Source organism: Electrophorus electricus, chromosome 25 (genome assembly GCF_013358815.1).
Source record: "Electrophorus electricus isolate fEleEle1 chromosome 25, fEleEle1.pri, whole genome shotgun sequence".
Classification (NCBI taxonomy): Eukaryota; Metazoa; Chordata; class Actinopteri; order Gymnotiformes; family Gymnotidae; genus Electrophorus; species Electrophorus electricus.
The window spans coordinates 11,827,285-11,855,096 of NC_049559.1; the positions used below are offsets into that span (position 1 = coordinate 11,827,285).

Here is a 27,812-nt window from a genome sequence, read left to right on the forward strand (position 1 = left end):
AACCCAATGTATTGCACTGAAACGCATGGTTAAGATGATTAGAATGCTTGGAAATGCGGTTTTGTAGTCTACAGAAGTGAATGAAGAGAGTTGCAATGACTTTCAATGTGCTCTTTGCAAATGGAATAAAAAGATTTGACATGCACAATTTTTTTTCACTTGAAATGCATCTTAAGTGTTTTCCTCAAGTACATTAAATTTTGGTTGAAAACACAATGTTTTGCCCTGAAACAGGCTTAAGTCCAAGAACAGATTTCCAATTGCATGCAAATGTGATCATTGGCAGCTTGTTACAACAGCTTGTTTTCATTTTCACACAATGTTTTCACTTGAAATGTATCTTAGAAAGTCATTACTTATCAGTTATTACATTTTGGTTGAAAACATGTTTTGCCCTGAAACTGGTTAAGGCAATTAGAATGCTTTAAAACTCTGCTTCTTTCTGTACAGCAGTGCAAGAACAGAGCTGCAGTTACATACAAATGTGATCATTGCCAGCTTGTTACAACAGCTTGTTTTCATTTTCACATAATGTTTTCACTTGAAATATGTGTTAGAAAGTGTTCCTTATCAACGCATTACATTTAGGTTAAAACACAATTGATTGCACTGAAACGGTGTTTAAGGCTGTAAGAATGCTTGGAAGCGCTGTTGTGTTTTTCAAAGATGATAAAGAACAAACTTGCAATTATATTCAATGAACAGAGTGCAAACGTTTTACAACAACTTGTTTTCCCTTCCAAATAATGTTTTCAATTGAAATATTTCTTTGTGACAGCATCGTTTCAGCCCCCTAGCCTTTCCCTGCCTAGACTTAGGTCCCCCTCACTTGAGTACTGATAAGCAACACTTGTCTCTCATTCCAGTCACCCATATAACATCCCAGTTTCCCACCTCCAACTCACGAAGTATGGTATCCCACTTCTGCATACGATGTCCCAAGCGACGAAGGAGGAGGGCGGACAGGAGTACAACCCCAGTAAGAATTTCTATATTCTTCTGTAAACACAGCCATCTTAACTTGCCTTCATTAGTGTCGTGGGAGGGCCAGTCTGAGGTGTTTACAGCCCTCGTGCGCTCTGGTGCTGCCGGAAACTTTGTAGGTTCCAAAATAGTTGCTAGAGTGCGAATACCCACCAGACCTGTGAACCCACCTCTCCATATACATTCTCTAAACGATCAACCGATCGGTAGGGGTTTAATCATACTACATACAGTGCCGGTGGTACTCCAAGTAGGGCTGTTCCATTTTGAGACCATTCAGTTTTTTTCCCCCATGCCCCTCTCTAGAGAATAATATCCTAGGTTACCCCTGGTTAGCGGAATATGACTCCCGTATATCCTGGTCTCAGTTGGAACTGCTGTCTTGGAGCTCACGCTGTCACCGTAGCTAAACCTCCCACTCCAGTTATGTGCTATAGTTTGACCAACAGTCCCTCTATCTTTCAGGCCTTCATGGACGAGATTTTCCATGACATGATTGTGTACATTGATGACATTTTGATTTACTCACAGTCCTTATCAGAGCATCTTCAACATGTCGTGGCCATTTTGTCCCAGTTCCGGAAACACCACCTCTTTGTGAAGGCAGAGAAATGCGAGTTCCATCAGACGTCCCTGACCTTCTTAGGCAGTGCTATCTCTCCATGTAAGATCTCCATGGACCCAGAAAAGGTTACAACGGTAACCGACAGGCCCACACCAGTGACCGTCAAGGACTTGCAAAGATTTCTAGGATTTGCTAACTTTTATAGGTGGTTCATAAGGAACTTCGGGACCATAGCTTCCCCCTTGACTAACCTCCTCAAGGGGCAGACCAAAGGGAAGCTACGATGGATTTCAGCAGTGGACGAGGCTTTCCAGAGACTGAAGCAGGCATTTACATCTGCTCTGGTACTGCACCAACCAGATCCATCACTACCCTTCCTCGTGGAGGTTGATGCTTCTGAGGTAGGAGTAGGAGCAGTGCTGTCGCAGAGATAAGGATCGCCAGCCAAGTTGTATCCCTGAGCCTTTTTTTCCTAAAAGCTTCTACCCGGAGAAAGAAACTATGATGTGGGTAACCGAGAACTGCTGGCCATGAAGTTGGCTATAGAGCAGTGGAGACACTGGATAGAAGGATCCCAACACTCCTTCGTGATTCTCACAGATCACAAGAACCTGGAGTACCTAAAGACAGCCAAGAGACTTACATCCCGACAAGCATGGTGGGCCTTCTTCTTCTCGGGGCCAGGATCAACCAAGGGGGGGCTCAGGGTCGGTCGTCTGGAGCCGGCCGTCAGGGGGGATTCTCTGACAGCATCGTTTCAGCCCACTAGCCTTTCCCTGCCCAGACTTAGGTCCCCCTCACCTGAGTACTGATAAGCAACAACTGTCTCTCATTCAAGTCACATGTATACCCTTCCAGTTTCCCACCTCCAACTCGCGAAGCATTGTATCCCTCTATGCATACAGAGCGTTCTTTGTTCCTTTTGATTCCCCTGGCTTTTGAGCTCTGTTTCCTCCTCAGACTACGCCTCGTTCCTAGCCCCTTGGATTACTCAGATTCGTGCCTACTGACACGCAGTGCGAACGGTACTCTCGACTCTCCTCGTCTGGACCCCCCCCCCCCCCCCCCCCGCATTGACGACTGTTACTCATATCCACCTCTCACACCTTCCTGTCAGTGCCAATAAACTCTTGCAATTGGATCCTCACTTACATGTGTCTGGGAGTTCTTTACAGTCTTATAAAGTGTTTGCTTATCCAGGCATTACATTTTGGTTGAAAACACAAACAGCAGTTAAGGTGATTAGAATGCTTGGAAATACAGCTTTGTAGACTACAGAAGTGAACGAACAGAGTTGCAAATACTTTGAATGTGCTCTTTACAAAGGTGTTACAACAGCTTGTTTTCATCTATTTCAGTGTTTTCAACTAAAATGTAATGACTGGATAAGCAAACTTTCTAAAGCATTTCAATTGAAAACATTATTTGCAAGGGAAAACAAGATGATGTAACATGTTTGCACTCTGTTCATTGAATGTAATTGCAAGTTTGTTCTTTATCAACTGTCAAAAACACAACAGCATTTCCAAGCATTCTTATCGCCTTAAACACTGTTTCAGTGCAATCAATTGTGTGTTTCTCCAAAATGTAATGCCTGGATAAACAAATACTTCCTAAGATATATTTCAAGTGAAAACATTGTTTGAAAATGAAAACAAGCTGTTGTAAACAAATTGGCAAAGATCACATTTCCATGTTTTTGCAACTCTGTTCTTGTTCTTCTGTAGGCAATGAAGCACAGTTTACAGTCATGCAATCGCCTTATCCACTGTTTCAGGGAATAACAATTTGGTGATTTCAACCAAAATGTAATGTATTTGAGAAAAAACATCTAAGATGTATTTCAAGTAAAAAAATAAAATAAAAATGCAAGAGAAAATAAGCTATTGTAACCTGTTTGAAAAGAGAACATTTGGATGTAATTTGGATGTATTTTCACTTCTGTAGACAATGAAGCAGGGTTTCCTATCATTCTAATCGCCTAACCTCTGTTTCAAGGCATGCCATAGTGTTTACAATCAAAATCTAATGCCTGATAAGTAATAACTTTCTAAGACATTTCAAGTGAAAATATGTTTGAAAAAGAAAACAAGCTGTTGTAACAACTCGGCAATGATCACATTTGCATGTTGTAACATGGGACGGGTGGTGAGTGAACACACTTGCGAAGTGCTGGTGCCTTGGGTGTTATGCAAAACGGAACTAACTAGAGAAGCCATAATATCAGGGACGGATGGAATAGAACAACTAAATATGTTTAATAACTTACACACATACAAAATAAACACTAAAGAAAGACTAACGGAGGACAACAATGATAGCTGTATTTTCATAAATACTCATACATTACAATTATGGACAAGAGGGGATTTACACAGAACCAGGCTATGTATGATAAACAAACAATATCCAGGATGAAAACACAAGTAGCAGAATGAAACAAGGAAAGCAACAGACAAGAGGGTAACTAAACAGAGAGTGCGGGGAGAAAACATGAGAACACGGGGCGAGGAAGGAGAAGCGAGATAAAAAGGAGATAACTAAACAAATATGAGTGAGGACAAACGAGATCTAACTAAACACAGGCAGAGGAGCGAGGACTAGGACAAATGGGTGAATGTGGAGCATGGACAAACGAGATCTTACCAGAAACAATGAGAGATAAAGTGATAATGACCGACAACCAGGAGACGTAGGAACTGGGTTTACAGAGGACTACAATCAGGGACAAATTAGGAACAGCTGGACACAAAGGGGAGGAGACACGGAACCATGGAGATGAAAACTGGAAAACCTGGAAGTGACTATGTTGCCATGGAAACGGGGAATGTTCAGGTCTGTGAATGTGACGCGTGTTATTGCAACTCTGTTCGTTCACTTCTGTAGTCTACAAAGCTGTATTTCCAAGCATTCTAATCACCTTAACTGCTGTTTCAGTGTTTTCAACCAAAATGTAATGCCTGGATAAGCAAAAAAAATGTTAAGATATATTTCAAGCGAAATCATTGTGTGAAAATGAAAACAAGCTGTGGTAACAAGTTGGCAATGATCACATTTGCATGTAATTGCAACTCTCTTCTTACACTTCTGTACACGAAGCAGAGTTTTCAAGCATTCTAATCACCTTAACCACTGTTTAAGTGCAATAGATTGTCTTTTCAACCAAAATGTAATGCCTGGATAAGCAAACACTTTCTAAGACATATTTCAAGTGAAAACATTGCGTACAAGGGAAAATAAGCCATTTTAACATGTTTGTACACTGTTCATTGAGTAATTGTAAGTTTGTTCTTTAACGTCTGTGATTAACAGCAGAATTTCCAAGCATTCTTATCGCCTTAAACACTGTTTCAGTGCAATAAATTGTGTTTTAATCCAAAATGTAATGCCTGGATAAGTATAAACTTTCTGATATATATTTCAAGTTAAAACATTGTGTGAAAATGAAAACAAGCTGTTGTAACAAGCTGCCAATGATCACATTTGCATGCAATTGGAAATCTGTTCTTGGACTTAAGCCTGTTTCAGGGCAAAACATTGTGTTTTCAACCAAAATCTAATGTACTTGAGGAAAACACTTAAGATGCATTTCAAGTGAAAAAAAAATTGTGCATGTGAAAAAAATATTTTTAATCCATTTGCAAAGAGCACATTGAAAATCATTACAACTCTCTTCATTCACTTCTGTAGACTACAAAACCGCATTTCCAAGCATTCTAATCACCTTAACCATGGTTTCAGTGCAATACATTGGGTTTTCAGCCAAAACGTAATGCCTGGATAAGCAAATGCCTTTGCTTAATGCCTTTCTAAGACGTATTGTGAATACATTGTGTGCCTTTCTCTTAAAGGTGGCGATGGCTTTGCGCAACTTCTGATGTGCCGCCTCCCACACCCGCTCACTGTGCCTCCACCACGCCTCCACCACTGGCTGATCTGATGTGGGCGGATTCCACGGATAGAGTGGGGGTTGGAAACCTAGGACACATTCAAAAGGTGTTAACCCAGTTGCTTCATGATGCAGTGAGTTCTGGGCGTACTCTGCCCATGGGAGGTAGGTACTCCAGGTCTTTGACTAGTTTTGACATTATGCCCTCAGAAATTTACCCAGTTCCTGGTTCGCCCTCTCTACCTGACCGTTGGCTTGAGGGTGGTAGCCAGATGTCAGGCTGACCGTGATGTTCAGTTTCCCTAACAATTCACATCTTAGATGTAAATTGGGGGCCCTTGACTGATACGATGTCCTCAGGCAGTCCAAACACTGAGAATACTTGGTGGAAGAGCAGCTCCGCCGTCTCCCAGGCAGTGGCTAGACCTTTCAGTGACAGGAATTTTACCATTTTAGAAAACCAGTCCACAATCACTAAGATCACAGTGTTGCCCTCTGAAACAGGTAGGCCAGTGACGAAGTCTATAGCAAGGTGAGACCAGGGTCGGGGAGTAGTGGGTAGCGGAAGTAGCTTACCTGCAGGCAGTGTGCGAGGAGTTTTGCTGTGGGCACATACTGCACAAGAGGCCACAAACCTGACAACCTCTCTGATCATGGCAGGCCACCAATAGTGAGCACTGAGAAGTTGTGTGGTTTGGATTGCTCCTGGGTGGACTGTCCCCACGGAGGTGTGTGCTCAAGTGATCAGGGCTCGCTGGTGACTGAGCAGCACAAAGAGATGGTCAGGTGGGCAGTGCGGTTGTAGATTTTCTGCTGTTATTTTCCGGTCTAGGGCCCATCTTAACATGGCCAGGAAACAGGTGCATGACAGAACCAGCTCTAGATTGCTGGATTGGGCTTCTGCATGGTGTTGTCACGAGGGGGCGTCTGCCCTAATGTTTTTCGCACCTGGTCTTTAGGTCACACGGAATGCAAATCTCATGAAGAAGAGCAACCACCGGGCTTGTCTAGAATTGAGCCTCTTAGCGGTCTGGAGGTATTCAAGATTCTTGTGGTATGTAATGACCAAAAAGGGATGCCGTGCTCCCTCTAGATAGTACCCCAGCATCCCAATTCAAGTATAATACGCTTCATCTGGCGGACACTGCGCGCAGCCCCCCCCAGATTTTTCCCGAACCGGGGGGCACATCGGAGGCGCTTTGTGGGTCACCCCAACTCGCTCTGAGGTGGCACGGGACTTCTAGCCCATCTGTGGGGGACACTGTAAATCATCAAAAATTGGTCATTTTGTTGCAGTTCGACATTTCACCACAGTGTGGCAGATGGCAGACTATACTTGAATTGGGATTTTCATCCCATTTCCAGTATATTTGACACAATAAATGATACATATTTGCATTGGGAGTTTCATCCCATTTGCAATATATTTGACAAACCACTGAAATATACCTGAATGGCGATTTTCATCCCATTTGCAGTATATTGACACACTAAATGGCATATTTGAATTTGGATTTTCATCCCATTTGTAGTATATTTGACACACTAAATGACATGCTTGTATTGGTATTTTCATCCCATTTGCAGTACATTTGACACACTCAACGACATATATTTGAATTGGGATTTTATTTGCAGTACATTTGACACACTCAACGACAGATATTTGAATTGGGATTTTCATCCCATTTGCAATATATTTGACACTCACTCAGTGACATCTGAATTGGGATTTTCATCCCATTGGCAGTATATTTGACACTCACTCAGTGACATCTGAATTGGGATTTTCATCCCATTGGCAGTATATTTGACACACTCAATTACATATATAAAATCATCTTTTACAATAATAACTTTGGAAACCTTGGACACCATCCCACTTGCAGTGTATTTGACATTGTTGAAATATACTTGAATTTGACACCATCCCGCATGCAGTATATTTGACACAACTAAAATATACTTCGACTGGGATCCCACTTGCAATATCTTTGACATAATTCAAATATACTGGAAGTGGGTCTGTCAGAAAGTGGAAGTGCACATGTTGGGAGTCGGCCTATGCCCACCTTTTAACCTAGACATTAAATTAACTAGATAATTTATGTCAATTAGGTCTAGTATCTAGCCAGCAGGTTTTGGACACCTACGTTGTATGGCTTGTGTTTAGGGCCCTGAAATGTTAGTTAGGCCTATCCTATTCATATGCATTGACTATGAGAGCTTTTGTTACGAGTTGGCGTACGTAAACCTTTTAACCTAGAGATTTCAAACTTGGGATACTTCAACTCACTTAGGTCTAGTATCTAGCTAGTGAGTTTGGGGCTCCTATGTTACACTACTGGTGTTTAAAGCCCTAAAACATACACATCAAGGGTTAGGGTTATCATTTCAGGAATAGGACCACATAGGGTCACAAGACTTCATGGGTGGGATGTATGAGGCCTCATGGATGACATATTGGAGCAGCGTCCCTGTAGATCATCAGAAACAACAAAAATCAACTGTTTTATAGGGTGTGCAAAACAAGTATATGAGATATGAATAGAAATATACTTGGAATGGGATGTTTACAAACAGTGTTTAGGGAGGGGCCAAGATTTTGTAGCGTCAACCGGTGGCTCATCTGGGTGCCCCGAATAACATTGGAAGGCCGGGTTGCCACAGCTTAGGGAAAACTACTTCCTGTTCCATAAACTCTAGGGGTCTGGCACTTTAATATGTTGTCTCTGGAGCCTCCATTACACCTCCAGTTAAATCATGTCACCCTACAAGTGAGGGAAAGCTACGTACTGTTCCTTAACATCTAGGGGTCAGGCACTTCCATTTTTGGCCTCAGGGGGCATCACTGAGCGAATGGATGCGCTTTGGGGCCAATTGGGCCTTCCTTGCCCTTTCCTGACCTTTATTGACAGGTGTCCATTTGGTGCCCATTCATATATACTCAGAGTGGGATCCATTAGACAGACAGACAGACGTGGACAGGACAGCTGGATGAACCTCCCCTTACAGGTGGGATGGGATGTAGTGGACCAATGAACGGACCATCCCACTCCACGTATATATGACACCATTCAATATGCTTGATTTGGGATTATAGCTTTCTCTGTGCTCAGACTGCTTTCAGGGTGTTCAATCTGTATGTGGAAGTAGGGTCTAGGGTGAGGGGCAAGAAAGCACAAGAGCACCCCTAGTGAGTACCAAAACCTGTATATTGACCATGGTAAGCGGGTCAGTAAAGGGCAGTAAACACTGTCTGGACGATCACTTAACCTAGCGCGTATTGGGATCTAAAATGAGCTCGCAAACCCTTTGTGCATATATGTGTCCAATTGCAGTATATAAGAATGGGGCCCGATCCCAAAAAGTGTATATCGGTACTAACTCTAGGTCAGTTGGCTTCAGTCTTCCACACAACGCTGATGCTCTCATCCTCCATACTAAAAACAAACTTTCCCGAGTGGCCCTGATCCGCGGCTCGTCGGAGTTGAGTCTTTACCACTTGCGTCTGTTGATGGGAGGGGACTCCGGTGCCACTGTTTCCTTACAGTCCACCTTTTGGAGTATACACTTTTTGCCCCAGTGTCATCACACTGCGCTGGGTCCCAGAGCCTCAAGATCCCAGACCTCCCTACAACAGCCACCGGATCCACCTTACCGTCGGTTCACTCTACGGTCGATTGCAGCAGTCCGGCTCCCGCCTCTGGAACTCCTTTCTCCCTTCAAATACGGGGTTTAGGAGATGAGGATATTCATCTTTTCCTCATGGATGTCTCCCTCTCAGTTGCGGGGTACGGAGCTGTGCAATCCTGCTGACAACACCAAATTGTGGAGGAAAAATCAATCAGACTCGAGCCAGATGTGCGTATGAGCGAGCTTTATTGCTTCTGTCCTTATGCACCGAGGGAGAGAAGCCTCTCACTTATTTTCACATGAGTTCAAATACCCCCACCATTCCCTGCCGTTCTCTCATGTGCTAATCTCATTACTCCAGGTGCCAGACATCTCAACCATCATTGAACATTCTTTCCTGCTAAGAACAGTTTGTTACCCCCTGTTGCTGCACCCCTGCCCAGCAACAGCTAAGCGATAACTGTCATACTCCATCTCTTCTCTATTCGCCTTTCTTGCAGACTGGTCAAGATGAGGGCAAAGGTCACATATTTCTTACTCTTCTTTTAAGCAAGCATTAAGAATTTTCCCTCACAGTACTTTGTTGGAACAGGAAACAACATATCTGCTTGATAATAGTTTAGCTATCCATAGTAGTTCTCAGCCAGTTACGCTATATACTGATCATAATCCCTTGGTCTTTCTTAGCCTTATGGCAAACACCAACCAGCATCTTATGCGCTGGTCCCTCATTGTACAGGGGTTCAACTTGAATATCCTACACAAATAGGGAAATGAGAATGTGGTAGCAGATGCCCTGTCCCGGGCTTAGATTTATTTGATGGTTGATGATATTGATTTATTTCCTAACGTAGAAGTTCTGGGGAGAAGTCCCTGCTAAAGGGGAGGGTGTTATGTCCATCTGCATTCTGTGTTCCTGGATTTGCCTCTTCCTCACGGGTGCCCCCCATCCTCAGCCACAGCAGGTTTTCCAGTGAGCAGAGCGCAAAATAAAAGGAAGAGGAAGAGACAAAGGGCTCGGCTTAGGGCTCATTGGAGAAGAGTTTGCTGTTGTTGGTTTGGACTTGTTGCTATAGTTTGAGCTTGTGTTTGCTAGATTTAGTGTATGACTTTGTATTTGCCCCTTGTTTGATTGCTGGATAATATATGTTTCTTGTGTGTATTGTCCTGTATATAGTTACACACTGGTGGTGGGGAGTGGCTGCCATTTTGTTTGGGTGTGGGTTTATCTTTGTTTCCAACAGTGTATTCAGTGTAGTCATTGTAAGTTTCTTATTGTTAGCTTAGTCGTCATTTTGTTTCTAGTGTGGTTTTGGGTACTGTGTTGGCCTTGGTCACTCCTGATACAATTGCACCAGTTTCTTGTCTTTAACCAGGTACTGCACCAACACCCCCTAGCGGGCCCGCTGGCGGGCCCAAACGAGCATACTCAAATAAATTACTTGATAACATCGAATATTCTTAAAAACTAAAAACTAGATCTTTGCTGTCATACACAAGATCTTTGCTGTCAACGATGTCTGTTTATTCATTCCATTACTCATTTCTAATTTTGTAATATTCAAAACCCTATGTTATAATCAACTAACCTCTGTTTCAGGGCAAGCCATAGAGTTTAAAAATAAAATGTAATGTATTGGAGGGAAACATTTTCTAAGACGTATTTCAAGTGAGATGAATGTGTGTTCGTGAATACAAGCTGTTGGACCACGTTTGCACTCTGTACATTAGAAGTAATTGAAGCTCTATTCTTTCACTTCTGTGAATAACAAAACAGGATTTCCAATCTTTCCAGGCCCCTTAAGACTGTTTCAGTGCAAGACATAATGTTTTCAAAAAATATATAATAACTGATAATTAATGATTTCTAAGATAGATTTCAAGTGAAAACATTGTTTGAAATGAAAACAAGCTGTTGCAACAAGTTGGCAATGATCACATTTGCATGTAATCGGAAATCTGTTCTTGGACTTCTCTACAAAAGAAGCAGTTTATAATTATGCAATCGCCTTATCCACTGTTTCAAGGCAATACATTTTGTTGATTTCAAGCAAGGAAAAAGCATTTCAAAGCATTCTAACTGACTTATACACCGTTTCAGTGCAAGGCAAACCGTTTTTGACCAAAATGTAAAACATAAGAAAACACTTTGTAACACGTATTTCAAGTGAAAGAGTTCATACAAGTTGTTTGTAATGTGACCATTGAAAGTAATTGCAACTCTGTTTTTACAACTCTAACCACTACGAAACAGCGTTTCCATGCATTGTAATTGGCATATACACCGTTTCAGAGCAAGACTTATTGATTTTAACCAAACTGTATAACTTACAATATGTTAAGAAAACACATATTTCAAGTGAAAATATTTTATCCAACTGCAAACAATCTGTTTTAACATGTTTGCAATGTGCATATTGCAGGTATTTGAAACTCTGCTCTTTTATGTCTGCCTACTATGAAAAAGCATTTCAAAGCATTCTAACTGACTTATACGTTGTTTCAGTGCAGGGCTAACCGATTTTGACCAAAATGTAAAACATAAGAAAACACTTTGTAACATGTATTTCAAGTGAAAAAAGTTCATACAGGGGAGAACAAGTTGTAATGTGACCATTGAAAGTAAATGCAGCTCTGTTTTTACACCTCTAACCACTATGAAACACCGTTTCCATGCATTGTAATCGGTTTATAAACCGTTTCAGAGCAAGACTTATTGTTTTTAACCAAACTGTATAACTTACAATATTTCACCACTTTGCATTTCACAAATTCAATGGGTAGCATTTTATTCTGCATTCTGTTGCATAAAGTGAATGGGCAACGATTTCAAACACTTTGTTCTTTAAAATTAAGCTGGTAGAGATGCTGGAAGAGTGTTTGATGGGACTAGCAGGACTGGACACATTTATGGAGAATGGGACAGGGGCGCGAGGGGAGGAGAGGTGCTGTTACTGCGACTGATGGGCCCTAAAAAATTACAAGATTATTAGGTGGTGAGATTTTTTTTTTATATATTGTTGCCCGATGCTATTAAATGAGTTCCAGTGAAGTAACTTGCTACTTGAGTATTCTTGTAACAGATACTTTCTTACTTTTACTTAAGTAATAATTTAAATGACTACTTTTACTTCTACTTCAGTAGTTATTATTTTAAAGTAACAGTAATTTTACTTGATGACAGTTTTGCCTACTCTACCGACCTCTCTCTGTATTACAGTTAATGTCTTGATCTTTATCAAAAACCCATGTAGTGCCTGCATGGAGGGACTTCGTGTTGTATTGGAAAACTGTAATAAATGTCTATATAACTGTACCCATCTTTCAGCTACGTACTCAGCTGCCGCTAAAAATAGGGATTTCACATATTTTTTAAACTTTTGACTTATTTTCCCAATGACCAAAATGTCAGCGCAACCCTGTAGTAACATCACAATGTCTATGACGTCACAATGGCTACGACATCACTACATCTATTTTAAAGGTGAGCGCAAGCATCTATATGTTATTTCACTTGACACACTTCAGCAGTTCAAAGGTTGGGAGACAATAGGGTGAATTAAACCTAACCATAGGTGGTGGATTACTACTGAATTTTACAGAACAAGGTACAGTGGAATGTTTAGTCTCTTAGGGATCATTTTGATGCATTTCAAACAGAGAAGGTCTGTCAGAAAAACAGCTGTAACATCCAAAACATACTTCATCAAGCATTAAAAAGTGGCATGGTGTTCTTGTCATATAGATTTTAGGGAATCTGTCATTAAACTGCTCAAAAGAATTTTAGTGATGTCATAATATTACTATTACAGGAGAGCTGCAAATATTCTAAATTGGAACTGCACAGCCTAATATCCAAATAAGTCTGTACTGAATCTCTGTGACCAAAAGGAAACGACCCTTACAGTGGCACCAGCAATGCAGACGGTATTCAGACAGGGAATCGATTTAGCGAGGAATATTTGCTCGTCAACTTTTGGGATAATGGCAAAAAGGGTAGGTTGGGCAAATGTTTTAAAAAGAGAATACTTGTTTAATACTACCTTACAACCAAGTTTTATCTAACTTTGTACTGAGAATTTTTGCTTCTTAACCCCCAGGCCCTCTATAACCCTCTATTGGAGGATGATGAAGAAACATCTGATGATGCCTTTTGTATGGACCCGTTGTGTCCGGTAAAATAAGGCTGTATTTTCAGACATTGAGTACTGTTAATAGAATAAAGTCTATGGGATGGATCTTTTCACATCCAGAATGAAATGTTACCACTCCAAAATCTATTTTTCTCTGTGTTTTGTCTGAAGGATTTTAAGGGGGCATTTTGGGGTCAAGTTGTGGTAAGTAGCACTACCTTTTCACAGATGTTTCAATAGGCTAAAGCTTTTACCCATAAAGCATGTTTTCAAGCACTGTCATGTGTCTTCTGAGTCAAACATGATCTTTTGTAAACAAATTAACTTGGTTAATGATAAATAATAAATAAATGATTGACATTCCTCATGATAAGAGGCTCATTCCACAGAAGTAGTTCTAAGTGTGACAGAGTAATGTCCTGACACACAAAACCACTGCAGTGGAATCAGACCTCTTTTTAGAGGTTTTTCTTATACATCTAGACCTAGACCTTTATACTCCACCTGGGTCTTATAGGAGGACAATGTGGAGACCCCCTTTGGCACTGTATGCTGCACCATGGCAGGTATCCCCAGGGATAACCGACCGGTCATCCTCACCTACCATGACATCGGAATGAACCGTAAGACTCTGATACTGTTGCTTGTGGCACGTAGCTGATTGCTCTAAAGTCTAAAACTTAGCATAAGCGTCATTTATTGTGTTGTAATGACCCTGGAATGCATGTCTGCAGACAAAACTTGCTTCGACGTTCTTTTCTATGATGAGGACATGCAGGAAATCATGCGACACTTTGCCGTGTGTCAGGTCAACGCTCCTGGGCAACATGAGGGTGCCAGCACCTTCCCTGCAGGGTGAGCGTGAGTGCACCATATGCCACAATGTTCTTTCAGGGGCTGAAAGACATTCCAAGGTTAAATCTAATCTAAAATGTGACCTTCAGCTACCCCATACAATTTTTTCCAGAATGTATATTTATCAGAACCTACTCCATAGCCCTCCGTCTGCCCTCAGACCACTCCTTCCTGGCAGTCAGACAGGACGACTCTATGCCATGGTGTTGGTGCCCACCTAAACTAACATCTGGAGGCCCTGACTGTCAGCATGTCTAGCTGGCACCGGCTTGTCATGCACCAGGGTTTCTTTCATGAACTTTTTTCTTAGCGTTCATATGCTACATTGATGGCTGTGGCTCCCAGTACATCATAGCTAGGTTTAGCAGGTTCAAATCCTGAAGAATCAGTGGCGTCCCTTAGAATTATAACTCACTCAGTGCAATTTTTTCCTGTAGATTCACATATCCCTCAATGGACAAGCTCTCCGAGACCCTCCCAATTGTGCTCAAGCATTTTAAGTGAGTGAACCAGATTAGCCATTTACTCTGAGATTAAACTGTCAATCCTTGTTCTAATCTGAAACCTTGCGCTTTAATGGTTTAAAGTTATGTACATTTTTTTCTCTCCACAGAATTAAGAGTGTTATTGGAATGGGTGTTGGAGCAGGAGCAAACATCCTCACACGGTTCGCTGTGAGTTGTAGCACTGTCTTTCTTCCCAATAGATTTTAACACAATGATCAAACAAGGATTACTCCTTGGTGAAATTCTTGCTTTGTAACAAAGTGTTGATACTTGCAGCATAATCCTAATCATTACACTGTCAAGCTAGCTAGACATCAACTCTCCAGAATACTGACACTTCACTATTGTTCCTCTGCTTGCACATGTAAACAAACCTTTTTCTAAGTGCAATGTAAAGTGCAAGAATGCCAAATATGGAGACTCTTAATTGCTCATTTAACTACAACAGTTTGACATATAGTAAGTAATTTTGCCCTGAAGGTTTATCTCCCTTTGACTGCTCATGCATAAATGTCTTGCAGTTGAAGTACCCAGACTTGGTTGAGGGCCTTGTCCTGATGAACATTAATGCTCAGGCAGAGGGCTGGGCAGACCGGGCAGCATCCAAGGTATCACAGTCTAATGCAATAGTAATTATCATTCTGTTAACACCCTGCTTAAACATCACGATCCCTGTATCTCTACAATTATGTCGTTTAGCTGGTCCCACCTAGCGTCCATGTCTATGGTTTCCCTGTCTCATGTCTTTTGTTTTGCTTTACTTCCTTGTTGTGGTTCCGTTCCTTAGTTTCATTTTCTCCGCTCCTTATTATTTGCACCTGTCTTGTTTAACTCTTATTACTTCATGTATTTAAACCGTCTTGTTCCCTGTGTCTTGGCTGTTCACTGAATCCATATAACTTTCAATGTGATAACAAATAGTTCTCAGCATATTACTCTTAGTTTTCTGCAGTTTCCAGTTAACCTTTCATGCCAATCATATGGTGACAATCGACCCTATATTTTTATTCTTTTGGGATCCTTAGAAAAGTGTCAAGCCTCTTTTAATAAAGTAATGTATTTGATCAAAGCTTATGTGTACTCCAGCCACTAAAGATCAACCCACACTTTCCACAGATTTCCAGCTGGGCCCTTGGTCCCCCCAGTGTTGTCATCTCCCACCTGTTCGGTCAGGTACGAAATAACGCCTAAAATGAAATGTATATTGTATGTATTATTGAGCAGTACTTGTCAACCCAGTCCTTGTGATACATCTGACATCCCACATTTTCCCTCTATCCCAGCTCCTGACAACATCATCCTAGCTCCTAAACCAAGCCATTAGGAAAATGAACACCTGGTACAGGTGTACTGGGCTGGGTTAGAATAAACATGTGGGCCATTTCATGTGTACTGTGGACTGGGTCACTAAACACTGAACTAGAATATTTAAAAGTTAAATGCCTTATTACTAAAGATGAGTGTTCCAAATGAGCTGTCCTGAATTTAGACTGTGTCCTTTTCGTAACTAAAGAACCAGATGCCTACATTATTGTCCATCAAAAGGTCAACAATGTTTTTTTTTTTTTTTACATATTCTTTTTATTATACATTTCTGTCTCGAGTGCCTGTGCAGACTGTGCATATAGAGGAAGAGACATTTAAATTCATATTCACATCAAGTTTTGATGTTTTGTGACTGATTGCGTCTTGGACTGACTCCTTTATGGCACCGTGGCAGGAGGAGATTAAGAAGAAGGCAGAATTTGTAAAGACCTTCCGTCACAACATCAGCAAAAGGATTAACCAGACCAACCTTCTGCATTTTATGAAGTCCTACAACAGGTATGACTGACATCTGCATTCTATGGAATCTTCTGAGCTCTCTGCTTCTAGACTTGTTTGTCATATGAACAGCTCCCAGTCTTATTAGATCTGATCAATTTTCAGCCGAAGTAAACTGAACATTAAGAGAACTTCTCTGGGTAGAAAGACTCTAAAGTAAGTGAGAAACTGTTTCTCTTTTATCCTTATTCCATGTTATTTTTTGATGTAAAATGCCCCTGTGCCACCACATGCCTGAAAGGTTTTGTTGCTGTAGGTGTCACACTCTTCTGGTGGTAGGAGATGACTCTCCTGTGGTGGATGCTGTGGTATGTACAGCTTGTTTTACATGCAGAAGTTTAAAAACAACATTCAAAATCCAACCCAGCATTCAAATCAAACTTCTATATGTACCTGGGAGCCTGCGTGCAAATGTTTGTGTTTTCCGTCGTAGGTTGACTGCAATTCCAAAATGAATCCCTCAAAGACAACCCTCCTCAAAGTTAGTGACCTTCAAACCTCAGCAAAGCGATACTTAAAATGTTATGTTTTGCTTTTTTTATTTGACTCTCATTATAAATGCAGAAGTCATTATATGTCACTGGGGGCTTATAAATCTAGAACTTTGTGATGAACTTGTGGTGAATAACATTGTCCTTCATGTTGTCCCTCATGAAGATGGCTGACTGTGGAGGTCTACCACAGCTTGATCAGGTCTGTCGTTACCCATTAAAATAATGCTCTTGCATTCAAACTGAGTGATGCACTGTGTAATCTATTGTGTCCTGTTCTTACCTTATAGCCTGGCAAGCTGGCAGAAGCCTTGAAATACTTCATTCAAGGACTGGGCTACAGTAAGTAAATACTGTAAACACACTGTCAAAAGGTCGAAATTAAAAATCGTTCAGCCTCTGCGCAATGTAAAACCCATAAATCCAGTTTAGAAAAGTTCATTACTGCCTGTTGTAGACCTTCAGGCTTTCACAACTATCTTTAAGTTATGCATGCTTTCTAAATGGTGCAGTTAAGTAGGGACCTTGAGCTATGTTACTTCACCTTGTCCTTCTGCTTATCTGCCTCTGACAGTGTCTTCTGCAGGCATGACACACCTGTCTCATTGGCACCCCACCTTCTCCACCAGAATGGCATTCTTCCACCCCTGGGCCATCACTTCCATGGAGAGCACCTCCAAGCAACGCTGAAGATGAGGCTCTCCTACCCGCTGCTCCATCCCAGTGTTGTCATGCTCAGTTCGGCTCCATTTCAAATAAAAAATACTCTAAATTGAGGGACCATTGATGTGTTGGTGTTAGTGTTTGTGTGTCATTGTCCCAGTGGACTAATTTAGACTTGCACAAAAGGGAAAAAAAAAAACTAAACGATAAAAAGCTGTTTAAAATGTTTATACTTATCAGGCTCAGTGTTGTACCTTTATTTAGTAGCCATAAAAAAGTTGATGTATAGTACATCAATCAATGTATAACACTTTTAGTACTTAGTATATGAATCAATGTATAATATTTGGACTGCTTTAACACCAGTACAAAAGTTTAATATAATAAAGAAATAATGCACTGTGATTACGTGTGGCGGCCCGAGTGCCGTAGGGCGAGGGGCAGGACGCACAGACTCCACCGACTGGGACGAACATTTATTAACATAAATGACAGCGGCACTCACGTATTAGAAACAATAAACATGGACCTGAAACAAATGAAGTTAAACAAACATGATACACAAGAATACATCTAACATAAACACGTTACATTCAGACATTACACCGACAATGACCAACACCCTGTACACTTTAACACGGGTTTATATACATTGAGACGAACAAGGTGCAGGTGTGGTTACAAACACAGCCCTCCCACTGAACGTGGCAGGCCAAACCCCATGACTCAGGGGAGGCTAACATTCCGTGACATTATGCTTCATCTTGTAAAAGCTTTACATGACTGACAATTTCAGCTTTTTCAGAGGACCTATTTAATTCTTTCTTACATTGTACTTCTTTCCATTCCTAGTGTAATCTTGAAATAAATTCAACTTAATTTTAATGGAAGTCTTCATAATGTGTGTTTCAGGTTATGCAAATACTTTGGGAGTTGTTTAAATCAGTCAATCTACTGAATTCCCCACCAACAACAGTATGAATAATTAATTGTCATTTACATTTATAACTTTTAACATACTAGCAGCATGTGAGTTTCATGAATTTGTACTTCATTAACTATTTGTATCACATTATTTACATTACTGTTGTAATAGTAATAGTAAAAATTCAATGGTAATAGGGCACATTGATTTGACACAGTTCAATGGTATTAAGTACCCAGTGCTCTGCTTTGAAGAAGAAGAAGTACAACATTGAATTATTTTACTGCACTTGTACTGCATTTTTTCAATGTATTTACATCATTTTAGAGAATGCCATATTAAGGAATAAATAAATAAATAAAGTTTATTTACCTACTATTGTTCTTACGTCCACTGAAGTCCAAAATAATCTTTAAGGCTCTAGGTTACTTAATAGCAAATACATTTCTGTGGTATTCTGATTTATTTTCTACTTGAAAGACAGGGAATATTCTGATGTCTTTATTAGTAACTTTAATGCACCTAATGCACTCTTTTGGGGCACCCTAAAACTCTGACTAGTATTACGTGAGTAATCGCTCTAGAGCAGGGAATTGAAGATAACAGGATAATTGAGGAAAAAAGGGGAAATTTTGTTTTTTTTTTCTAAAATGAATGATGTAGCTAGTGATATGAAGCCCACCCAGCCTGTTTCACTATTTGGTATCTATAGGCCACCACGGCCCTACTCAGAATTTATTAAGGAATTTTCAGATTTCCTTTCTAATCTAGTCACTTTTGTAGAAAGAGCCATTATTTTTTGTGATTTCAATATTCACCTTGATAATGCCCAAGACCCTTTGAGATTGGCCTTTAGCTGTATATCAGAATCAATTGGTTTCATTCAATGTATAAGAGAACCCACACACTCTGATGGACATGCGCTTGACTTACTATTGACATACGGTGGACACGGAGAACATAGTCAGACTACCCCAGTCGGATGCCACCTCAGACCATTCCTTAATTTCATTTGAACTACATACAAGCCACAATATAATAACCTCGCCTCGCTATCATAGCAGACGCACGATCACATCAGCCACTGCATCCCCTGTAGATTCACACACTGTTCTTTATAAAGGCATCTCTCACAGTTTAGTTACATGTAACATTTTAGCTTTTAAGCATGTAGCCACCTTTCCATATTCTTTTCTAACCTTTAAAGGGAGATGTTTCTAGCATCACCTTTGACCACATTTCCATACTTTCAAATGCAATAAATTCTTTACAAGAGGTGGTCCCTGTTATTACTGAGGTAATAACATGCGTGTTTACAGGGAAAAGAGGCCTAACAGTGCATTGGACAGATTAATAACATAAAACATAAGGGAGTTTAGAGATTCTGTGTCCTTTCAGAATGACTTGCATACAGGGCTTCAGGCTTCAGTAAAGGATCCTGCGTAGGCTTTTGGTGGACCTCAGGGTAAGATATATGAACTCTCCACCAGGTTCAGGACCATATAGAAAAACAATCTTCTTTAGGACAAGGCTAATACAAATCTTCTCTTGGAATGTAGTGGTAATGGCTTCCAACTGGTGTGGGTATTGAATAGCAGTTTGCATATATTGACTACTGTGTGGTTCAGATGTAATGGTGGTGAATGCAAACACTAATATGTAAAGGAAGGTGGGGTGAATACATAACCACTTCTGAAAAGTGTATAAAAATATGGGTTCTCTGTTTGACAGTTAGACCTTCACGAAGGGTGCCTCAATAATGCTTGTTAAGGTTAACCGGCAATAAAGGATGGGACCAGCTATTCTCTTTAACTAATTCTGAAGGCTGACTCTTCATGTTATGTTTGAATGTTTAACTTTAAAACTAACTGACTGGGTATTTAGGAACGACATTACTTTCCAAACATCATTACTACTTTTCATCCCTTCTCATACCTTTCGGTTTCTACCCTTTATCATCTTTGTTAGCTGCACAGCAGGGGCAGGATATTGGTGGAATCCTGCAAGGCATTCCAGCACTCTCTTACAAAACTATTAAAACTGTTTTTTGCCATATCCATATAAGATATCTCAAATGTGTATAGAATGTAGGTAAGCAATTCTGCTTCCTCCATGGTGCAAATTTGGTATAGATTGAATAACCCTATTTATAATCTTCAGTAGCATATAAGAAATCCAGATCCTCAAATAGCCACATTAGAAATTGTAATTTGGTACAATTTTAAATGCTTGTCTATCACAGGGTAGACTTAGATTGAGACACCATGTTTGACAATTGTATTCGAAACCACCATACCTAGTAAAATTTACTGGGCTCAACCAACCCTTGTAATTGCACATCTTCCTACATCTCACAAGGGACAACTTTCTGGAGGGACATTACTTCACATAATGTCATTCCTTTAATCTAGCATCTTAAACACTGATGATGGGTTTACTCCAGCTACACAAGCTAATGCTAACACTTGCTAATGTCCTCTTTTCTCAGGCCTGATGTACTTCCTCCTTTCTAACAAAAGGCCGTTTAATCCTGTCAATGATTTGTGATACCCAGTTTGTTTTCTTTGTATCATCATTTTAAAATCAAGTGAAAATCTAAGACTTACAATAGTACACTTACATTGCTTTAGGTAGTTTGGTTAATCAGCCTTGGTTACTATCAAAGAGCTGCACATATGTAATCATGATGTCAGGACATCTCAAGGATTACACTATGAACCGGATGGACAAGTTGACTTGTGGAATTGATCACCTGCAAGTGGATATTACAGTAAACCTGGACTGCATGGATAACCGTTTGTGCTCTTCAGGACTATGACATCAGCCCCAGCCTGAAGACCAAGGGGGGAAATTTAGGTACCATGCCAATCCAGCAGATAGCAGCACCATCATCACCGCATTGAGCAAACTTGCATCAAATGGAAGAAAGAGGGTGTGCCTAAAAGCAGGTGGAATTCAGGTGTCTTAAATACCCTGATCAACAGACCTTTACACTCTCTCTGGTTTTTCCTCCATCAAGGTTAGACCTAAAAGAGGGGCTTTGTCATCTCTCTCTCAGATACTTTCTTCACTCAGCACCATGTGGACAGTTAACAGCAAACAGCTGAGAATCATATTTCTCCATTTAATTGATCCAAGAGATGGTGGAATCTAGACTAACGTCTTGTTACCACCCCGTCTAGGCTATGGCACCGTACCAAGGAAAAAGAATGATAAACGGCTAAAGGAATGGAACATGCAACTGTTAAAGAGTAACAGAAAGAAACATAAGCACAAATGGTAGACTCTTTTTAGTGTATTGTTGTATAATACAGAAGTTACAAATAAACACACTGGTGCAATTTCTTCTGAAGTGACCCAGGCCAAAACAATAAATAAGACACACACCAGCGAAAGAAAATTGAGGTCCAAGCAGGGAAAAGAAGGTCATACACACAAATGATACAATTACAAACAAGCCAAAACCGACTGCTGAACTAGCTGCCACTGCCGCCACCCCCGCTGCCGCCAACTGCCTCACTGCCTCCAACAGCCTCACTGCCTCCCTCCTCTTCTGCCTTCGGGAGGGGCTTTTATATAGGAGTGGCCAGGAGTGGCCAGCAGGCAGGTAGACCTGGGGAGGAACAGAGCAGAGTCAAGTTCAGAAAAGGTGAGGAAACCTGGCACCGGATCTGGATTCTGAGATACACCTAGAGAAAGGAAACACATACACACACGCTTACAGACAGAAATCTGATCAACATTACCACAGCAACAGGTTCACCAAATTTCTTCAAGCAAGCTTGCAAATGCGGTCAGTTCCCTCCTGTTAAACTGCGGATGGAACTCATATTCCCAGCATACCTTGACGACGTCACATTTTATCAACAAGAAACCAGGGGTGGAAATTCCCTCCTAATTGTAGACAAACTGAGTGAGGATGACCAACTGAGATAATCACCAAAAATCATCAACATGTGAGACTTTTACATCTGGGCATAGTTTATAGTCGGGCATATCTGGGCAAAAGTATATAGGTTACATTTAGCTGATGCTTTTATCCAAAGCAACTGAGTACAACTTGAGCAATTGAGGGCCTTGCTCCGATGCCCAACAGTGGACCTTGATCCAACAACCTTCTGATTATAACTCAAGTAACTCAAGTAACAGCTGCCACTGCTTGAATTAAACAGTAAAGTTTAATCAAGATCCTAGTACTTTCTTGAAAGTATTTGGGCTTGGTGTACATACCATTTTGTTTGGATAATCTTAAGTAATATTTGTACAGACTGGAAGTTCTTTTTCCTCTTTGCATACAATCTCTCTATGTCTTGCTTTTTACTAGCAAACATAGGTATCATCATGTCACTTCAATAGGCACAGACACATTGACCTTATTGTTCAGTTAGTAAACCTGCCATTACCCTTTGTTCTAACATCACGTGAGAACAAGCCAGCTGAGCTCATTAACATACAGTCACATTGCTGTTTAAATTCTGCACCATTTTATTGCTGGCACAATAGCATGTCCGCCTCCTTCTCGCTCTCGCGAGCGTGTACCGACCTGCATGAAAGCATTCGCTCTCCTCTCCTTTTACACACTCACACACATAAACACATGCTCGCTATATTTTAGCTTGTTTTTCTGTAAATATACAGATTGTTTATGCTATTGTTTGTGATTTAGAGTAGTTGCGTTAATAAATGTATCATTTATTCTCACCAAGTTGTCTGTCTTGATATCATTCAGATTGTGCTTGTTGCCAATATCCTCAAACAAATGACTGTAATTTAAATCTTTCAGGGATCAAATCATTAATGTTACTTTCTTTGTTAAAAATGAAAGATTGTGATTTCAATATTTGAGATGATTTAATGGGACTGATTAGTGTGTCAAACCACTACAGTGGGCCTGTCCCTCTTGCTGGGCGCCCAGCGCACTGTGACAGCATGACTTTAAACTTAGCAAACAGGAACTGTTTGGATTGCTTCAACCACAGTGGCAACAAGACTAAAGAGATGTGAGGAGGCTTCTCAAATAAGCTTCTCACTTTATTCAACATGAATTGGCATTTCATTTTCGTTTTCATCATTTGATGTAAGTTATTTTCTATGCAATACTACAATATATACATTGTTAGTTTATTTTTTATTTTTTTTCATATGTAGCATTTTTTAATTCCTTAGCAGAAACAAGAATTCTTGTGTTCCAGTAACAGTGGTGCTGGGTTGTATATGCAGGCACTGAGAAATGGAATTGGTCACAGAGGCAGTTAACTCTTCAGAGTGGAGCATCTGTCAACATCTGAAATATAAACAACATAAGAAATACTGGTGCTGTGAGCGTGTAACAGCATTCAATTACTGCACGATTATGGCATATGCCAACAATACAAACAAGAAAGTGACAGTAACTGATAACCCAGCTCAGACTCTCTTTACTGTCACTGTGAGGGATCTACAGGAGAGAAACACTGGAGCATATTGGTGTGCAGTGGAGATTTCAGGAATATTTCAACCAGATGTCAAAACACAGCTATATATCACTGTGAAATCAGGTATTACAAATTCTTTATGAATATTGAATATTCAGTTTAGTGACATTTTTCATATTGCATATATTTCATCCATACATATTCATACAAAAGTGCCTTTCTTTGTTTCCAGCTCCTGCTGTGTCTGTGACCAAGAGCAGAGTGAGTGGAGAGGAGGGGAGCAGCGTCAGTGTCCAGTGTCTCTACAGCGCTGCATATAAGAAAGAGGCGAAGAAGTGGTGCAGATCTATAGACTGGACCTGCTACACAGTGGGGAGGACCAACACATCCCAGAATTCAGCAGTGCAGATCAGTGATGATGGGAAAGGTACCTTCACGGTGTTGATGACTGGACTGAAGAAGACTGATGCTGGCTGGTACTGGTGCTCCACTGGAGGTCTAGAAGTTCCTGTTCACTTTGACGTCACTGATGCACTTGCAGGTATATTGTTTTGTATCTAATCAATTAAATGGTGTAAAAATTATTAATGTTGTTTAACCTTTAAAAGATGACAACAGTGATTAAAGAAAGAAAAAAAACTATGCATAGGGTGCCTTATTAGATTTGGTTATGTCACGTTGCAGCCCCGCCCCTCCTCAAACGTCTTGGTGTGTACGTGTGTGTGTTCGTCCATGTCGCCGCGCCCTTTCGTGTCGTCCACCTGTTCTGTATTATGTGTAATCCTCGTGTGTGTGTATATATGTCTCTTGTGTTGTAGTACGTGTTGTTGGTGTTTGAACGGTGTTTAGTGAGGTGTGCGGTGTTAGATGTGTCATCTGTGTTAAATAAAAATGTGTGTTTGAACGTGCCCCTACTCCACATACTGTTAGCCTCGAATCATCACAGAAACACCAACCAAAGAAGGATGCCTGGGAAGGGCAAGAAGAAGGAGAAGAAGGGGAAAAGACGCACTTCCCCAAATAGTGCCTGCAATCCCTCCGTGCTCTTGGGTACCCTCCTGACTCCTGCTGCAGAAGAGCGTGGTCTGGGGGCAGAGGTGGAGGAGTCACACGGGATTACGTCTGACCATAATGACTGGTATAACTATTTCCAGTCCTCGGAGTCGGACACCGCGGACTTTTCCTGTACCAGGGTGAGGCCATCACTCATCCTGTCTTCGCTCCATGGGATCACAACAGAGCAGGGACCTGCTGGGTACTACGGAGACCTACCTATTTATGAGGACAGGTGCTTGGAGGTGGAATCCGCAGAGTCCTACATGGACCTTACAGAGGGATATGCGGAGTATGGCGAGCGAGGGGAGTGCCGTAACGTCACCCTAGAGTCAGACTTGGGGTCGGATCATGAGGAGGACCCGTCGATGGAGGTGGAGGAGGTACCTCAGGGGAATCTAGGCGCTCTGGAGCCAGCAAGCAGCCCTGGGTGACTGGTGGAGAGATGGCATCATCAACAGAGGAGGACATTCCTCCCCCTAGGGCGAGGACCTATGCCTAAGTCTCGGGGAGGTAAAAAGGCAGCGGCACCGAGGTCTGCTCTGCCGGGGTCTGGCAGGGTCACCAGGGTCTGCTCCGACAAGAGACCCTTCCTCCCAGGCTGGTTGGCATACCCCACTCTTCTCCAGACTGTTTAATTCGTGTAGTGTTGTGTCTGTTTCTGTCACCTCGTCTCTCCCCGTTACCATAAATGTGCCTGTCCCTTTGTTTTTCTCGGTGTGCATGTCAGTCCCTGTCAGTGTGTGCATTCTCGTGTCTGTTGTTGTGTTAGTCCCGGTGTTCCCCCCTGCGCTCCTGCTCGCGGTAGCTCGGGGCGGACTGCCCAGTCCTCTGGCCTCGCCGTTTGGCGTTGGTGTAAGGTCCGCAGCCCGTTAGGCTGGTGCGCCGGGAATTGCGCCCTCGAGGGGGGATTCTGTCACGTTACAGCCCCGCCCCCTCCTTAAACGTCTTGGTGTACGCGTGTATGTGTTTGTCTGTGTTGCCATGCCCTTTCGTGTCATCTACCTGTTCTGTATTATGTGTAATCCTCGTGTGTGTGTATATATGTCTCTTGTGTTGTAGTACGTGTTGTTGGTGTTTGAAAGGTGTTTAGTGAGGTGTGCGGTGTTAGATGTGTCGTCTGTGTTAAGTAAAAATGTATGTTTGAACGTGCCCCGCATCCTGTTAGCCTCGAATCGTCACAGTGTACAAGTGTAAGAGAGTCAGTGAGTCAGGTTTACGTTTTCATATTTGGTCTCTGTTGTGCCCTGAATACAGGACTGAAAAATCTTCTCACTGATGCCAGAATGTGACACCAAGGTCAAGTTGCTGATTCTTTTCTCATAGTGACAACAGTGGTGACAGTGGCACCTGACAAAGAGAAAACCAGCATCAGAGAGACGACTCCAGGTACACCAACAAATATTGATCTTTAATTTGTTATTATGACACTAATGTACTGGCTCAACGGTCTAAGGCCAAAAGGATACAACATAAAGGAAAACACAGAGATGCAAGATTTGTAATATAATTAACCACTTTAACATTATATATTTTTAAAATCACAGACACAATATCGGGAGCATAACGTCAGGGTGGGCATAAGCCAACATAACAAATAAAACTAAACAACCTTCGGAAACTCTCTGCCTTCACAAAAAGAAAATCAAACAAACAAACAAAAAAATACAACATATCTTCCCTAACTCCCTAACTCAGTATAATCTCATAAGGCCCTACTAAAAGAACCTACTACAGAATATTTAGCACAATCTCATAAGGCCCTAATTAAAAGAAACCATTTATAAGACCTGCATCTACAGTGAACGCATGGAGTTTACTGCTCAAGACACCACCGGGCAACATCCAATATTATACTGACTGATTTTAAAGTACATTTTACAAAACACTAAGCACAACTTTCCCATTTAACAAGAACAGGCAGAGCAAAGCATGCTGTGCTTTCATAAGTGCACTGTGCACATGCCACATTTTCTTCAACAGTTATTTGTAAAACACTGCATGTGAAAATACAACGTACAATGACCACTGTTTGTACAAAGGAAAGGTCATTTTGGGAATTGCAGTTGTGACTATGAAGTTAATATTTTGCATATAAGAAATGTAAGAAAAAACTGGAATCTAATTAGTTTTTCAAAGAAACAGTCTGCAAACATCTTTTCCTTTCTTTTATATGTTGTTTGCTTTTCTGTAAATATCTGCAAATTAATTTCCACAATATCCAACACCAGTGATGCTGGTTTCAGTGGGTGTATGTTTATCTTTATCTTTGTTAACACCCACACACTTACTTGACTTCTATCTAGCTAACACCTTAATACTATATTTTTTTCAGTTTTCTTTGCAAAGTGTCACATTTTCTTCTACAGCAAAATCTCACATGAATGCAAATGAAAGCAACAATGGCCAAGCCCAGGAACACAAGTAATTCATAATGATGTTCATTGCTGATCACTTGTACAGATCTTTCCAGTGTCCATGAAAGCATACATTTATTGATGTGACAAAACATATCCATGGATGAAAACAATGTACTGCCCCTCACCCGTTAGACTCCATATGAGTGTAAATACAGGATATATACTCTCCTCTGATTCATTCAGTAAGAAATGTGCTAACAAAACATGTGCCAACTACAGGGAAGGGAACAATTGCCTGGAGTCTGACAGGTGTGGGGCTTTGGCTGTTGGTGATTATGGTTTGCAGCATCATCTTCATGTTAAAGAGGAAGTGCAGTAAGTATCCATTACTTCAGTCATATTTAAAGATATTAAGTTATTGATGGTTAAAAAGCTTTACAATTTCCTCAAAGTTAATATATATTTTATTTTCGTGGCAAACAAAGCAACAGATGGGCTGTAGTTTGTAGATGTA

The 27,812-nt window shown here is 41.1% G+C and overlaps 2 protein-coding genes across 2 annotated transcripts; both read left to right on the forward strand.

The window, feature by feature from the left end:
- The first annotated feature begins 13,721 nt into the window (after nt 1–13,721).
- LOC118240783 (protein NDRG1-like) lies at nt 13,722–17,730 on the forward strand. Its single transcript, XM_035522887.1, has 13 exons — nt 13,722–13,830; nt 13,942–14,062; nt 14,500–14,562; nt 14,676–14,736; nt 15,090–15,176; nt 15,685–15,741; nt 16,289–16,392; nt 16,498–16,548; nt 16,649–16,700; nt 16,826–16,873; nt 17,050–17,085; nt 17,174–17,225; nt 17,458–17,730. Exons 1-13 carry the CDS (start codon nt 13,767–13,769, stop codon nt 17,571–17,573), a joined length of 912 nt encoding a protein of 303 aa, XP_035378780.1. The 5' UTR covers nt 13,722–13,766; the 3' UTR covers nt 17,574–17,730.
- Nucleotides 17,731–23,701: 5,971 nt separating this feature from the next.
- LOC118240773 (CMRF35-like molecule 7) lies at nt 23,702–26,287 on the forward strand. The gene is made up of 3 exons (XM_035522733.1): nt 23,702–24,008; nt 24,118–24,426; nt 26,196–26,287. Exons 1-3 carry the CDS (start codon nt 23,702–23,704, stop codon nt 26,228–26,230), a joined length of 651 nt encoding a protein of 216 aa, XP_035378626.1. The 3' UTR covers nt 26,231–26,287.
- Nucleotides 26,288–27,812: the final 1,525 nt, after the last annotated feature.